At 46.3% G+C, this 17,062-nt stretch overlaps 2 protein-coding genes across 2 annotated transcripts; one reads left to right on the top strand and one right to left on the bottom strand.

Annotated features, from left to right (window-relative positions):
• Nucleotides 1–7,324: 7,324 nt before the first annotated feature.
• Nucleotides 7,325–8,199, bottom strand: J7337_013904 (uncharacterized protein; the record flags this gene model as incomplete). Its single annotated transcript, XM_044831379.1, has 2 exons — nt 7,325–7,328; nt 7,382–8,199. 2 exons carry the CDS (start codon nt 8,197–8,199, stop codon nt 7,325–7,327), a joined length of 822 nt encoding a protein of 273 aa, XP_044673765.1.
• Nucleotides 8,200–10,684: 2,485 nt separating this feature from the next.
• J7337_013903 (uncharacterized protein) lies at nt 10,685–16,331 on the top strand (the record flags this gene model as incomplete). Its single annotated transcript, XM_044831378.1, has 6 exons — nt 10,685–10,856; nt 10,913–11,322; nt 11,375–12,677; nt 12,758–13,760; nt 13,851–14,663; nt 14,747–16,331. 6 exons carry the CDS (start codon nt 10,685–10,687, stop codon nt 16,329–16,331), a joined length of 5,286 nt encoding a protein of 1,761 aa, XP_044673764.1.
• Between the last annotated feature and the right edge of the window lie 731 nt (nt 16,332–17,062).

Here is a 17,062-nt window from a genome sequence, read left to right as displayed (position 1 = left end):
GCTTAAAAGTGGCTTGAGAGCTGAAAACCAGTGCGTTCAGCTTCGCCATTTAGAAAATGGTCTAGACTCTTTGCACTATATAGTTACGTAAAGCTTGATAATGACGACTCCCTTTTCTGTTAAATCTCCACAGAATAGGCTTTACTGGTTTAGTTAACACGACAATAGGAACGGTTCATTGTTCACCCTAGACTCCAAAAGGAGACTTCTTAGGGCATTGTGGTTAACAAGCTCATTTGCTTGCTGCCATCATTAATCTTTATGCCTTTCGATCAGCATTATCCTCAGCCCAGCCGTAGGCCCTGACGACACCAAAATGGGAGTCCAAGGTACCTTGATAGGATAATTATCTCCTGATGAACAGTGGATGAACTGGCTCTCAACACCTACCAGCGCGCCACTATAACCATCCCAGACTTGAATTTTACTACAGGCATTTACTTGAAAATTGGTTGGCACGGGAGCTGCAGCTCCACAGCTCACAAGGAATGAATAAAAGCGCCACCTGTAAGCGTTACTTAGATGTCTTATATCTCACACTGTGGGATTAAATCAAGAACATGTGATGCTTGAATTTTATCTATAAATTCAGAGGCCCGCGCGCCCCCACTCAGAGCCTTCAAACTCGTGTCATGATTCCTATCAAGTCTCAACAACTACGACTCATACTTGGCTTTAATTAATATATATTATGATTTCCCTATTTCTTCTACTATGTCTTCTCGCCTGCAGCTGGGCGTCCCCTCCTCCCCTTGGTCCCCTGTCAATATTTAACGACAAGTCGATCAAAACCGTTAATCAGCCCGATGCTGGACTGCTTAATCTCACCCTTCATGCCAGGGATACTGTTGAGAAGAGAGCCTTGAACCTAGGCTACTTACTCTGCGACGTCACCTTCAATGGCCGCAATAACGCAAACTGGCAACCGTTCCAAGTCAGCGGCGAGTTATTGCTCGTTCAGGGAGCCCCTTCATTAGGAAGCACGAGAGGTGCCAACCCATATGATGTAGTTATCGCAATTGGTAACCCTTTGATAAATCCGGTAGCCGGAAGCATCAGCTATGTCACCAATTCATATCTAAATCCCTTCATCAGCGGTCGCCAGAATCCGACAGGTCTGGACTTTGCAAGAGTCTATGCCACATCCAACGCGGTAACAGTTAGTGTTGATCCATCTGTTGCTCCTGCAAACCAGGTTTCTGTTTTTAATGCACGAAGTGGGTTGACTGCAAATGTATATACCCCGGCTACTGGAGGCTTCAATCTGGTGTTTGGGAGAACTGGCGCGATTTCGGGTAAGATTGTCGTTGCTGGAAGGGGACTGTCTGGAGGCCCAGTACCATATCAGGCAATCATTAGTGGAAAAGTTAAGCAGAAAGGAACTTTCTGGCTTTAGATAGCTTGGCTATTTTATAATGGCAATTGATAGGGGAGCATGACTTTTTGTAACACTTGGTTCGTCAATTTAGTTTTTGTTAGTGTGGGCAGAATAAGTACCTCGTGTTGCATATACCTCTCGAACGAGATCATGAATCTAAGTGAGCCTCTCTCTGCATCTGCTGAAAAGGCATTGAAGCCTGTTTTGATGCTCCATGATCAAAACCAGCGCGGAGTAATTGCCTTCAAGTTCCCCCTGTACCTTATAGGCATGAAACATCTATCGCGCATTAGCCCCGCTCTCAATATCAGTCATTTCTCTACATTTACCTTCTCCCGCACCCTTGAAGTCCCAGACGAAACCTAGCAGATATTGCAGGGTCATATCACCAGACTTAACTTTCAACTAAAGCCAAACACAAGTCTCGACCTCTTCATACCAGACGAAGCCAACGAACCCTTGCCCCAAGAGGTGCAAATCCAGGTATAGTGCTCGATGTTTTCCGATTGTTGTCCGAGGCAGCCGTGTTGAAGGCCGATATCTAGTCGAATGATTTGCCGGATCTATCCCGGATCGTATCATCAGCATCGCAAGCAGAATATAGAGGCTTCGCCGAATCGCGCCACCCAACGGGAAAGGTCTCATTGACAGTGAGCTAGGCTTAAGGCAAGGCAAATCACTTGTAACAACTGACAGTTCAGCAGATCTAAATAATTCCTTCGAACTGGTATATATCACTGAGGGCACTCTATCATCTGAATTTTGTGGTAGGACTTTGGTAGAAACAGCAAAACAACTAACCTCTATATAAACAAAATGTTTTCTCGATGCCTTTTCTGTCGTTATGCACCTGCTACTCGTGTATCTTCCTCCTGTAGTGTTGACACTCGTATTCCTTTGGGGAGCACAGACTGTTGTACTGGTATCGAGACCATTGAGAACCTTTTTCCATTTTCGCTGTTCGCTCCCCCCGCATCCTCCTTTTCCCTCCTTTTCCCTCCTTTTCCCCCTCTGTCGGATGTCCCAGCTCCTGACCGGCGAATTCCTATGTCTCTTCCCATGCCGCTCATCCAAGCTGGTAGAGTAGCTACTGGCAAGCAATGGCTACTCGAATCTGAGTACCTCATGGAAGACTAGTGGAGTGCTTTAATACTTATTAAAAGAGATTGTTGCAGGCAGGGTCAGACCTTCATGTCAATACGTTCGTCGAGCGTTAGTAAGTGTAGCTGTATGCAATCCACGACGCTTATGCATTTTCACTGTCTGGGGAATGTCATTTTCGTGCTGGCGGCCAGGTTTGGCTCGGGTCCGCTTCCGCTTCTTGGTCGGCTGTTGATGTGTGAGTTCATGAGCGGGTTGGAAGAGCTCCAGCTCTCGGTAGTAAGTGAAAAAATGGACTGTATTTTGTGTAAGACAATGGCTCTTGTGCTGTTTGTTATACTGACCAGTCTGCTGTTGCCATTCCTCCTCACCAGTGTCTTGTGGCCACTGGCCCTCACGAAGTAGGTTTATTGAGTATGATTTAGTGGTTCATTTGCGGCATCTGACTTTGATGCTTCCTAGTAGATGTCAGTTAGCCGAATGGAATATGGTTTTGAAGCGTCAATTATTGCAAGGTCGTTTTACTGGATGTTAAGTAAGAACGGTAAAGGCAAGAAGACGTTTTATTAGAAAGACTACCTAACGAACACTACAGGCAAAGCGTAGGAAAGACTCCTATAAACGGTCTACCAGAACGTCAAAGGAAGGACATTTAATAACGGTCAAAGTCGTCAGGGTGAATTCTAGAGACGAAACGCTCGAAAGGCTAAACTCCCCAGAGGCCACTAAACACTTTTCGTGTCTTCCTCAATAAGAGGGCAAAGCAACTTCTGCTTAGATTAGAGCGCCATTGAAGGCTAAGATCTCACTGAGGCGACGCCCGGAGGCAGAAAACAAGACGAGCGCTCCCTGAGGAGGACTTTTTAGCTAACAGTGGAGCACTTTCTAAGCAAGAAGATTGCTTACTGAGGAAGAGTAAAAGGTGCATTGAAGCAACGGGGATGACGAGTGACGAGGACTTGTCTTTGGAAGAGAATAACTTAGCAAACAAAGTATTTGAACCAACTGCCAAGAGTACTTAAAACAGATTGCTTAAAGGTCATCTAAGTCTAACCCTTCTGCCGATATTCCAGGCTCTTTGTCTCTAAAGGAGAGTCTTTCCTCCAGTTTACAAGCATCCACGTTCTGCTTTTTTCTGTTCCATGACGGAGTCTTGATACCACGGATGAAGTCAGCCACTACAGTAACACTAAATCCCATAAACGGCTGTTCTGGTTTCGTCATCGGCAGAGCCTGGTCCCGCATTTGTTTCATCAGGTATCCGAGAAGTCTGCATGAACATTCCAGGGAACAGCCAACTCGTCCCACGAAAAGGTCTTCTTGCAAGTTGTATAGTCGAGTGAACATTTGATCGAGTAGTTCGACGCGCTGTTGATCAATCTTATCTACTCAGGATTAGCCACTTTGTCTGTGTGGTATATTAAGCAAGGGTACATACCGAGGATCAGACTCGGTATGGGTAGATGTGTCTCAATATGGCCGGATGTTGTGAGTATTGCGGAAACGGTAAGATTCTTGAAAACCACTTGGCTTCGAAATGTGGAGGCAATAAATAACATCAATAACTGAGATCCACCAAATGAAGCTACTGAACTTTTGTCAAATTGAAGCCAACCATATTCCCTCCAATCGCTGATATGCGATTGCCATTCATCAAAGAAAATTTCAACAACTTCAAGGCAGTCATAGTAATCAACAAGTAACCCAATTTGTGCTATGGTATTGAGATCTAGGTCTCTAGGCACTTGGCGGTGGTGACCATGTATAATATCAAGCAAGACCAGAAGAGCTTGGGCATTCCAATCCGAGGTTCTGATTTCAAATAGCCCGTTTTCGTTGGGTTGCGATTCCTGGAAGTTGCCTTGTATCATCTTGCGAAAGACTGGTGACGCGATGCAAAGATGCTTGGTGGATACCCGAAATTCGAGCTCGTTAGGACTGCCATCCTCCCTGTATGGCTGTAGAGATTTAATCTTTTCAAGGTCTGTCAACGTTTTGCTCTTCTTTTTCCCTTTGGCTGGGGTCGAGGCAGCCGTCTTCGGTTCGGCTTTTTCTGTCGTATCCCGCAAATCGACTTCCTTTGCTGCATGGACTTGCTGCAAATTGGGACTCTGCAAGATGAGCAGCGCATCGGCGTCTGGATCTAACTCGAGGAGCGATTTCTTCATTGTAGGAGGTTGAACGACAGTTCCAGGTCGTAGATGAGAGTTTCCCCGCTCCAAACAATGGGATCATTTGGAGGGGTAGGCTCGGTCTTGACAAGGGGCTGACTTGGCTTGTGATTGGTCTCACTAATGTTGCTGGGAAAGTTACGTCAAGGGCTTGGGTATCAGTAATCGCGGACGCGCTGACCTCACTTTTCGGGTACCACCACTTGCTCCAGGCCATGCCTTGCAGGGACTATCTCCAATCGGCTCCCCTTGAATCTAAGATTTAGTTTATTGCCGTGTCGGCTTCCATGCGGCGATTGCTTGAGTCCTGATCGGCAATTAGTTCTCGATTTATTGGCCAAGATGGATTGGGTCAATTAGCCAAAGAAATCAACTCCCAAAAAGCATGCTCCATGTAATTATTGACGCCTCCGCTCTACGAACAAGCAGAAATTAGTCCAACGAGGCACAGACTTCTCCAGCCAAGTCCCGTAACACGTCTTGCTATCAGATGGGGCTCAGATTGTACGTTATGGTTTCCTGGGCGTAGTCTAAACTATAGTTTTGTTAGATCAAACTGCTTGTATATACCTGACAGTAGCACCCATGGGTATGTCATGTCGTAGCTGTATCTCACACATTCAACTCTCGTTTTTTATTAGCTTGATAAATTGCTAGCCAAGAAATAATTCGTCACATCAGTCTGTTCTGCAATGAGATAAAACCTGCATCGTACGGTACCTCGCCCGTCGAACCGATACAGCAGAGGAACTACAACACCATCATAAAAGTCTCAGCCAGAGTCATTCGAGTGATCCGTTGGGGGATTTTTGAGTTCACTATCAGTCGAGTCGTTTCCCTCTTGACGTCCTTCAACCTCCGCGGGCTCCTCGGGCTCCTCATGTTCCTCAAGCCTTTCGAATTCCAAGGCAAACTTCTTCCCGACCGCTTCAAAGATACTGTCGTACAGCTGCGGCCCTACCTGCCACGCACTCACTTAACATGTCAGCCCCAGGCCCCCGCGCCACATTGGTCACGAAGAACAACCCATCCTTGTTGGCCACCGAGATGCCAATATCTAGCCGCACTGCAACCTTAAGCGACTTAGACCCATTGTGTTAAAACCGAAGTGTATTTTCTAACCTTATAACTAACTTATAAACTTAATACTACTACTACCTTTTAATTACCTTAAACCTTCTCCTTAATAGCACTAATATATATATTATTATAAAACTTTCTTTAGGCTAAGCTTTTCTTATATATTAGTATTTCTTAATAATTTTAATAAGTTTATATTATACTTATAAGAAGTTCCTTTTAGTAAATTGCCTTTTATACCTTAATTAGGGATTTAATTTACTTTTAGTTTCTTTTTTTAATTAACTTTATAGTTTTCTTATATCTAGCCTTATTATTAGAAAGGGCTTTTAATATTTCTTTTTTTTATTTAATAGCTTTTTTAACTTTTTAAAAAAGTCTTTAAATAATATAAGTAAAAGTATATATATTAAAAATAGTTAATTATTAAATAAGGTTATTTAAAAGCTTATTTTATTTTTTAAATTTAATAGCTTTAAAAATTTTATCTTTTTTATTTTTAATAGCCTTAAAGCTATCCTTTTTCTTAAAAGTCTATTAATAATCTTTAATATTATTAAAGTTAAAAGGAATTTTATTAATATATTATTATTAGAATTTATTTAAATTTATTATATAAATAAGCTTTTATTTAAGTATTACTATATTACTTTATTATTATTTTATATTTAGTTATCTTAAAAGATATATTAAAGCTTTTTATAGCTTATAATAGTAAGAAAATAAGTTATTTTTTAAGTTATAATAATATTAGTATTTTACTATAGCTATTAGTTAATTATTATAGTATTAATATCTAAGTTATAGGCTTAAAGTGTTATTTATAGTTAAGATTTATAGCTATAAGCTTATTCCAGCAGAGAGAACCTAGAGCGACTCAGACTCCCGAGGCTTGCGCTTCAGGAGTTCCTGTCGCTAGAAGACTGCGAAGCGTCGAAGGTCTGCCTCCTTCCGGTGTGCTTGAGTAATAAAATAGACTAGAGTATACTACATAATGCCGCCATGAAGCCGCCTCATATGTGTGTAGCACTCACTCCCTTCTGTGAATGTTGCCATACACACCCAACAGATGTGCGTTCGACAAGCCGTACAAGTCATATGGTTGCATCCCTCAGATTTCTCGATAGCTGTAGTGCATTTGGGACAGTCTTTCGCACCCAGATCCTCCTTAGCTTTGATGAGCTCCGCGATATCATCAGAACTATTGTCTTTATTCTTTGAACAGGATATTCCTAGGTGTGACACGTGACAGGCTGTGCAAGTAGGGATAAAGCATCTGGCACATGTAAACACGGAAGGAAGCTTTCCTGGGGAAGAGACTCGATAGACTTGATCGCAATCCGGCGTTGGGCAATACCGGAATTCAGCTGGATGACGTCGTATGAATGAGCCAAAAGAAGCCTCAAGGATGTTCTCGAATGCTTCAGAGAGAATGAGTGCCTGAATCTCTGAGATTTCAAGGATCTTTCTGCACTTGCCAGAGTCCCCCATACAGCTGATTGAGCAATCACCCGACGTTGATGCTTCTGCTTGACACATGTTGAAAAAGCAAAGACTGCAATAGATATGGCCACAGGAAGTCTCCAGTGATTCTTCAGCTTCGTCAAAGCAGACTGGGCAATCTGTCTCAAGTTGTTGTCTTTTGACTGACTTTTTGATGGCATGGTCGCTTGCTTTCAATTCGTCGATGAGTTGCTTCAGGGCTTCAGCAGCTTGTGCTAACCGATCCTCAGGGCCAAAAGCGCGGAAGTTTGAGGCTCGTATATCGCGAATGATAACGACCTCAAGGTCTCGCTCGATCTTCTGAAGCTTCTTGTAAGCATTCTTGCCGATCTTGAGGTTAGAGTACCAAATATTCTTCCCGTCCATCGTCAAAACAGTGCCAGTAATGACCTTTTCCAAAGCTCTTTTGGCCTGGGCGACTAGCTGACGATCCTCACCCTCGATCTTCAGGATCCGGTTAAACCCGCGCTCAGGGAGGGCGGAATAACGTATGAACTGCCGATCCCACTCGGGTTTGTGTGCATTGATTGTCTTCTTCACGGCATCGTAAACGCGGGCTGATACCTTGAATTTCACGGAAGTAATGAGTTGGACGAAAAGCTTCCCGTTGTGGTTGAATGGTAACTCTGTTCCATCGAGGGAAGAGGCGGCAACTTGTGCATGGCATTCTTCCACAAAGGTTGCTTGGGCTTTGATCCGTTTGGCGGTAGAACTGTCAAAAACGTTCCACTTTTCTAATTCGCCCTTCTCGTACAGCATTGACTTGACCAAGGTCGAGTCCATTTCCGGGTCCATCTCATAACTCAGGTCTCCGATAGCAATCTGACAAGGCTTTTCAAATGAAGGAAAGACGGAAGCGATATCATCCTCCGTAAGGCTAGCACTCAGTCCAACTAGATCGATCTTCCATCTCCCATTCTGTTGAGCGGGATCCTCTGCAACAGGTGACTGAACCGTGACTTTCATGCCGTCGATTTTATACTTTCCGCTTTTGAACTTATAGAATGATCTGCTTGCAACTTTCTTGTCTGGATAGTATAGACTGAATGTTCTGGTGGGTCGATGCCATGAACAACGAACTTGTCTGTTGTCAACCTGGCCAAATTGGAATCCTGAAGGGATGGGAACACGTATTGAGTTGACGACTAGACCTGGGGGTTCAATGCAGGTCTGTAGTCGCGAACATGCCGTCTTTCCGAATGCCGGGTCTTTAACTTTGACGATTGCAAAGCCATTTGGCATATCTTTAGGTTTTATGTATTGTATATCGCTTATTAGTACTGGAATACCAACTTCAGAGAGCAAGTCTCTAACTGAGTTTGCTGATGCACTGGTCGGAAGATTGCGTATTCGAATGGCGGAGAAGTCTGAAGGTAGTGAGACATCCACGACTGCCGCTCCGTCTCCGAACTTGACCCAGGCGCCTCCAAGCTCACGAACCCAACCTTCGGTACAGTCATCATCCTGTTTCATATCAGCCAATTTGCCCTAGATTTCTGATTGACTGGCGATTGAATACGTACCTTTATCGCCTCTGTCGATTCGTGCACTGAGGATTGTTCATGGGAGAAGTTACAGGCCTCTCCACGCCTGCAATGACCACGCATGAAGAAACGGCAAGGCTTGGGAGAGTTCTTTGTCGGGGCTGTATTCACAGCACCTTCGTGCGAGAATCGACAGGCCGTTCCCCGGAAACATGTTCCGCGAGCATAAAATGGGCAAGGACGAGAGCGCTGAATCTGTGGCACCCCACGATTCTGGAACGTGTCCTCATAAGGATGAGCTCTTCCATAGTACAGTGGTTCTCTTGTTGCCGCCAATACGGGAGGTAGCTCACGAGGCGGCGGTATGGTCTCTGTCTGGCGTCCAAAAATGTTTCCCATGTTGGAAGCTAAATGATCAGGTTTCTGCGAGATGTCTTATTTGACAGATGCGGGTGTCCTCATATTCTTATGTTCCTTGCTGCCAGGCCATGAGTGACTTGAAAAAGCGCCACAGCAAACCAACGTCCTATCAGAGGCCGCCAGCCATGCAGGAGGCCGACCAACACTGCTTATCAACCCTCTTTTCCTCGCAGTTAATGACCAAAACGAGTTTTGGACCGTCGATGGTGCTCGCATACCTGGAGCCTGTCTCTCTTATGAGATGAATTGCAAAAATTGAAGTCGGGGAGTTGGATATCTCTACAAGTCAGGTTATCCATGTCGATGCTGGCTTTGGTTATTTCAATGATTGCCAAGATATGATATTCATCATTCCAGTGTTTCCTCGCAGGTGGAGAGATACCCCCACACCGACAGTGGCGCAATCGCTGGTTCCCTGCTTATTTCGACCCTTATCTCGACCATCCGGTCAGATCATTATTGACGCATCGTTACAACCTTAAGTCCTACATGCCCTGATACCCCGCGCTGCTCCGCGGTAAGTTATAAACGAAATGGACCATCAAATCATGTGTCAGGACCTAATACGCGGGGTAATTCGTACTAGGTTCTCTCTGCCGGAATAAGCTCTCGGCCACAAGCCTCAAATGCAAATAACACTTCTAGCCCACAACTTAGACATCGATACCACGATGACTGACCAATGGCTACAGCATAAAGCTAATATGATATGAACCTAAATGATGACTCCTTGGCCGGCCTTGGAGGCGGGGTAATTCATACAGCAGAGTAATGGAACTGAGTACCAGACTCAGGCTTGATCAGGTCGTTTTCGTCATTCTGCCTCTACAAGGAAGACGCGGGAACTTGGAGCTTTCGGCAAATGGTTTCGCCTCGTTACCTTAGTATCCATGGGGATTGAAAATATGCAGCCGCTTCCCTTGTCATTCTGCCAAGTGCGGCAGCACAACCAACAATCGCATTTTTATGACTCATACGGAGTAATGTGACTACTCTTTTCTCAAGAGAAGGGAAATGAAACAAAATGAATAGCACATCTACCGCACCAAAAGAAATTGCCACCAGACGGACTAACATTGGTCATGTTTGGTATGCATGACAGGACTTTCTCTCTGCGGTTATGCCCTACCTGTAATCTGTTCTCATGTCTGACTTTTGTCGCAGTCGGACATCTTTCCATTCATCCCGTGGGGGCTAGCGTGCCACTTTACATTGATGTTGGTTGATCTTTATGTGTTGGGCCCACTAATCTCTATATAGCAGGCCTCATTATTTCCATTTCTGATCTTGGAATTTGTAGTCGTGCCAATCGGATAGCCTTCCGCTGATTTAGTTCTCAACAGGCAGACTTTGGCATCCAAGGTCGGAATCTTAGTGTCTTGGTATGTGTTGTCTCCCTGTGGTGGGCCTCCCAGGATGAATGCTAACACTCCTCCCCGCGTTGCATCTACGCATTGTCAGCCTCCAACTTTAGAAACCGACAGTTTTCGTACATTTGTCGATTGCAGAGAAATAAATACCAAGAAACAACATCCGAAGATATCCTCATGGCTTCAACAGACTTGAAAACATCCGAGGAGGCGCTCTTGGACTGGTACAAAGACTTACAGCCGCTCACAGTCGATATTGTGGGAGACTTTGCCGGCCGAGAGCTATTCCTAATCCATGGAGAGGCTTTGATGCAGTTTTGCCTCATCGAGGCCAGAGTTGAGTTTGAGAGTAGGTTCCTCCATTTCGCTTGAGTTGCTGCAATAGCGCCTGAAAGACCATTGTAGGAGGATTCCAGTTATTGCACGCCATCCAAGCTGTGGAAAAGTTCCTTGTCGATCTAAAGAATAGGGACTGCAACTTTGATATAGTGTTCTTTCGTGACTTTGAAGATGTCTGCGCGTCTCAGGGTAGCGCTGGCTGGAAACATCCTTACAAACTCAATCTCACACGCCGGATTCTCATCCAGCATCTTACCAGAGGCTTGGTTGATTTCAAGATTCTGGAATTCGATTCCTTTGAGAGTCAAGAGTGTAGAATGTATCTGGCTAACAATTCAATACATTTCATACTCTGCGATGATGGAAGGGGAGCAAGCCTAGGCCAGTCTGTTCGCCTCCGACATCTTATATGGAAGGTCATAAGCAGTGGGAGGAACGTTGCCATCATCAACTCCATCTCATGGAAGAGTTCAAAAGTGAGCCCAATTAACTTGAATATGAAGATTGTGTAAATGCTAATGCGGCCAGGTTTTCATGCCCCTCCTGAGTGGGTCGAAGGGTGTGCTGCCAGATGTCCATATTGATACTCCCGCATGTGAGACGAAACCATCGGCGGAGCTTTTCCAGGAAGTACTTGATGAGACTCTGAGACTCTCAATCGAACGCTCGGGTCTTTCAGCAAGAGAAAAGTTCGCTGCTGTCTTTTGTCGTGCTTTCCTTGAACGTTGCTCAATGGAAGGTGAGGTATCTGGCCGTGACCTCGAGCTTGTGGAGGCGCTGCTTCTTCACATGGCTACTCTCAAGGTCTGCCATCTTCAAAACCGAAATGCCCACCCAGAGAGACTTTCGAAAAACGCTGTAGATAGCTACGACACTGACTTTGTACAACTGTTTTGTACGACGTCTCAGACCTTGGCAGAGAATCGTTATGCTATGGGAGGGCAAGCCGAGTGGGATCTATTCGATCTTTTCGATGGCCACGTATTTTTTTACGTTCTTCAAGCGATACGGGATGGATCCGAGCTTCCTATGCCCATTGTTGACCGAGCAAAAGCTCTTTCAGCAACGGTTTTTGGGCAGAGGAGCATGAATGATCGAAGCCTTTTCAGGTCTCTCAAAGCATTGGAGACTGACCTACCTCCTGTGCCACCCCACTCGCCTCCCACTGTTTTGTCGTTCAATCACCCCGTACTAAAGGAGTTTCTTGAGGATGTCTCGGTCAAAGAAGTGCCAGATGATGTCGATCCTGTTGCTGAAGTTGTGTTTCAGGATCTTCGCCACTGGCATGCTTACAAACCAATCACTACTAGTACAAGAATGACACGCGACAAGGTCCCCATCTGGGTGGAGAATTCCAGGCGCAGGAGACATCAAAGACAAATGGCAGATGTCATTTTGTACGCAGCGAGTCTCAGCAACTCTATTGGAAAGGTTTTCAGGCGAGAAACTATTGTCGTGGGCGCACTCACCAAACCAAAGTCGTCTGACACTGGATTGAATGCAGACACAAACAGTGAAAGGCAGACAACGGTAGGGAATCAATCTCTCAGAGGTGGCAAAAAGAAGGCACTCCTAGCAGCACGTGCGTTGAATGAGAAGAAAGCACTAGCGAAGCAAAACGATGCCTTGCACCTCTGGGCCATGAAATGCGCCGAGATTGAAAAGACTGATAATCCAGTTGAGCAATATCTTAAGGCTCTGGATCTTCTATCTGATGGATCCCCAGGAAGCCATATTTGTGTCAAGCCAGAGATTTTACTGTATCTTTGTCACATACTTCGGAGAATCTGGGACCAAACGCGTAAACAGGTTGATGAAAATTCCCTCAGAGGTCAGTTCCAAACCCAGTCACTAAAATGACTGCTATATTATGTTTGCGTGTGTTTTGGGGGCTCTTGCTAATATCCCTAGGGTTATACCTTATTTCTATGGTATGGAACTGGCTGAGGGACATTTCGAGATCGGACAAGTGTACACCAGACGTTGCAAGTGCCGCCAAAGGGATCATGAAAGCTCTTGCAATAAGCCAGCTGAGAATCACTGTCCGGGAACCACACCGCAAGTTGCCTTTCACCATCTCACCTTGGATGATGATGAAAGATACACTGGAACTTATCCAGGACCACCGACTTCTTCAGCTTCATCACGGGGGCCCTTATATGGATAGGCGATTTGACTCTCGGCCCGATCCCCGAGTGCCCTTTGAACCAGATGCCTGGCAGCGGGATATTCTCGACTCAATTGATGCTGAAGAAAGCTTGTTGGTTGTGGCTCCAACGTCTGCAGGAAAGACCTTCATCTCCTTCTACGCCATGAAACGAGTACTTGAGGAGAGTGACGATGGAGTCCTGGTGTACGTCGCTCCCACAAAAGCCCTCGTGAACCAGATCGCTGCGGAGATCGAGGCCCGATTCTCTAAAAGGTTCAGGACGCCGGATGGAAAATCCGTTTGGGCAATCCACACACGAGATTACCGCATCAACAATCCTACTCGGTGCCAAATCTTGGTTACAGTGCCTCACATGTTGCAAATCATGCTCCTGGCCCCCACGAACGCCAACAGCCCAAATGCATGGTCACGGAGAGTCAAGAGAATCATATTTGACGAGGTGCACTGCATTGGACAGGCTGAGGATGGTATCATCTGGGAACAGCTGCTGTTGCTTGCGCCGTGTCCTATCATTGCTCTCTCAGCGACGGTTGGAAATCCGAACGAGCTCAAGGACTGGCTTTCCAGATTACAGGCACAAAAAGGGTTTAAAATGAAGATGATTGTGCATGAGGTCCGATACTCTGATCTTCGTAAATTCATCTACGAGCCTCCGCATAACCTTAGCTTCAAGGGACTTGCAAAGGTGACCAGACTGCCTGTGCCAGGGCTCGACGAGGGTGACAGCATTAGTCCAAACTTCAAGTTTGTGCACCCTGTAGTAGCCCTTAAAGATAGGCGAGTTTGATCCCTAAAGCCAGAGCCGGGAGCAGTCACTGACCGATCTGTCAACAGGAACATTGCAGCGCTAGATGATGTCACTCTGGAGGCGAGAGACTGCCTCACTCTCTGGAACAACATGCAGAAAACGTTTCCAAAAGAAATCCTTGGGAATCAGAGCGAACTTGACCCTCTTAAAGTCCTGCCTGGGGTCATTGAAAAGTCTCATATTGTTGAGTGGGAGAAACGCCTGAAGAGGAAGTTGAAAGAGGCCATGGGAAACTCGGGATCTACCTTCTACGTCTTGCAAGAGAGCATTGACACGTCGGTCCAGAATGAAAGGACTTCCAAGATCCAACACTGCAAGGCATTAGATCCTGTTGACCATATTAGTAAGCTGTTTACTTTGGCATGTGAGCTCCACGCACAGGACGCCTTGCCAGCTCTTGTTTTTAACTACGACCGCTCCGAGTGTGAAAGGGCTGTCAGAAGCATCTTCTCCAAGCTGAACGACGCTGAAACCGCATTCAAGGGAAGTGACACTACCTGGAAGAAGAAGCTCCGGGACTTTGAACAGTGGCAACGGCAGAAAGTAAATAGTCGAGAGGTTCGATCCTTCAAACGCTCGGAAGGTGGGGAGCGGAATCCATCAAAACTTGAGATCGCCCGCGAGGAGGGGAGTGTTGAGATCAGCCCTTGGGAGAGCTTCGACCCCGAGGCCCCTTTAGACCACTTCAGCTTCGCAGACACCAAAAAGATGCAGCAGAAAGACCTTGACGACTTGCTTCTTCGACTGAACCCGAAGAAAGTCCAGCCGTGGCTGATCGATGCCGTTCGCCGTGGGTTGGGTGTCCATCATGCGGGCATGAACCTCCAGTACCGTCGGATGTAAGTTCAATCTACTTGTCGATTTCACATCCAATCCGTGCCCTAGAGGCGAGAAGAGAGGAATTGTACCTAACTGAATGCAGTGTAGAAATGCTCTTCCGGAAGGGCTACATCCGGCTAGTTGTTGCAACTGGGACCCTTGCGCTTGGCATCAACATGCCCTGCAAGACAGTCGTCTTCAGCGGGGACTCTATGTTTCTGTCTCCTCAGAACTATCGCCAGGCTTCCGGCCGCGCTGGAAGACGAGGGTTCGATCTTCTTGGAAATGTCGTCTTTAACGGTATCAGCCGAGATCGGGTGCACGAGATCATGTCCTCTCGGCTACCTGCTCTTAAGGGGCAATTCCCAATCTCAACCTCACTTGTCCTTCGTCTGTTTGTCCTCTTGAGCGGAACGAACAGCAATGAATTTGCCGTTAACGCGGTCAAATCTCTCTTGTCACAAACCCGCCTATACCTAGGAGGACCAGATGCCGAAATGACAGTCAAACACCACCTGCGCTTCTCGATCGAGTACCTGAGACGCCAAAACCTTCTGTCGGTGAACGGAGAACCTATTAATTTCGCGGGACTTGTAGGACATTTATACTTTACGGAGAACGCCGTCTTTGCATTTCACTCGCTGCTACGCGGTGGCTACTTTCACCAGTTATGCAAGGACATTGACTGCGCTCGTGAGAGAGTGCTTCGCGAGATGATGTTGGTGCTCAGCCACCTGTTCAACAGGGTCCCTATTCAGCGGACTGCAAAGACCCTAGAAGTTGTTGAAAGCTCCTCATCTGATATCTTCCTCAAACGACTACCGGTTGCCGCAGAGCGACTACTTGTCCGGCATAACCGGGAAACCCTCTTAACCTTCAAGGACTATGTATCTTCTTACATCGATGCACACTTGCATGACTCACCAGACCGCACACTTCCACTGACCAGGATTCCGATTGGACCAGAGGAAGGGCGCGGGTGCAGTCTGACAAGCGACCCTCCACCAGTCATCCGGTCTCCATTTGTGGCACTTTCTGGATTCACGGACGAGTTCAACTCAATCGGAGAGTTGTGTTCGACAGTGAGAGACGGAGTATTTCTAGAAGAGTCTTCCATCCCTTACCTCCCAATCTGGCCAGTCGATACCACTGTTGAGCTAAACGCCTATCTCTATGACTTTTTTAAGCACGGGAGCTTGAAGGTGCTGGTGCGCGACAACCTCATCAAACGGGGTGATGTATGGTTTCATCTGAAGGACTTTTCCCTCGTACTCAAAACCATCGTAACCAGCCTCAAGGGCGTCATTAATTCAGGGGGCGGCCTCAACATGGAGGATCTTGATGGTGACGACAACATGAGTGATATGAGCGAAGGCGATGACGAGGCTATTTCGAAGGTGGTTGGGGTACAGAATCCAGATGGAGCATCCAAGGAGGTTGCCCAAGCATTAGCAAAGAATAAGGTCCAGGCTGAGGTTCCCGATAGCTGGGAGGATGAGAGCGACACATCTGCATCTGAGTCTGAAGAGCCCATGCTCGGTTCGGATATCGCTGGCTCATCAGCATCCCAAGATCCAGTTGCTATACAATCTGAGTTTGATGATGGATGTGGATTAATGCAGGTCTTAAGGGCGTTCGAGTTGCTGGAAGCAGAGTTCGCGGACAAGTTCTACAAGATTGGTGCTTGACCGGCACTAGGGGGGGGCCGCCGAGGAAAGCACCCGCGACAATACCAATGTCCCTTTGTTGACTCTATATACCAATCGAAAGTCTTCAAGACTGATGGCCTGGGAACACTAAAATGTAGTGACATAATACTAGGTATTAGATAATGAGATACTGATTATAAGGAAAGATAAATAGTACTGTGAGGGAATATATTCAACATGTACCACCTCCTCATGCAATCTCCAAGTGATAAAAATAGTAACTAGCCTTAATCCTCGTCTTAGACTAGCCAGTGATCATAGATATGGACAAGAGCCTGAGAAATTGCAGTCGAGGACTGGATTTAACCCCGCGAGAAAACCGACTTGGCCACCTCCGACATCTGGAGGTTCAAATGCCAGATACCCAACATCAACTCAATCGACAACGTTACAGACAGTACGCGTATAAGAAATTTTGAGGGTTTTGATGAGAGACTTTGAGAAGGGGGTTTCTTTGGTGTCCTACGACTTCGTGAGGGCGACAGCTTGGGCAATCTATAGCCGATAAACAGGGCCATCTATGAGCGAAGAAAGCCACCGCGGGTATCTTCGATAGGCGCTACATCAGGTTAGCTATGGCCTCGAGGTGGTGAGATGCAGGCCAGTGGGAGCACGCATACCAACAGCTTGAGGCTCATCGCATCCACCATTTTCAGATCATACAGCATCATCTTCAAGCGCAGCCTTCTGCCTGTCCGGTTCTTCGACAG

The sequence above is a fragment of the Fusarium musae genome, chromosome 12, assembly GCF_019915245.1.
Source record: "Fusarium musae strain F31 chromosome 12, whole genome shotgun sequence".
Lineage (NCBI taxonomy): Eukaryota > Fungi > Ascomycota > Sordariomycetes > Hypocreales > Nectriaceae > Fusarium > Fusarium musae.
The sequence above is the reverse complement of the archived record's forward strand: the minus strand, read 5'-3'. Positions and strand labels throughout refer to the sequence as shown.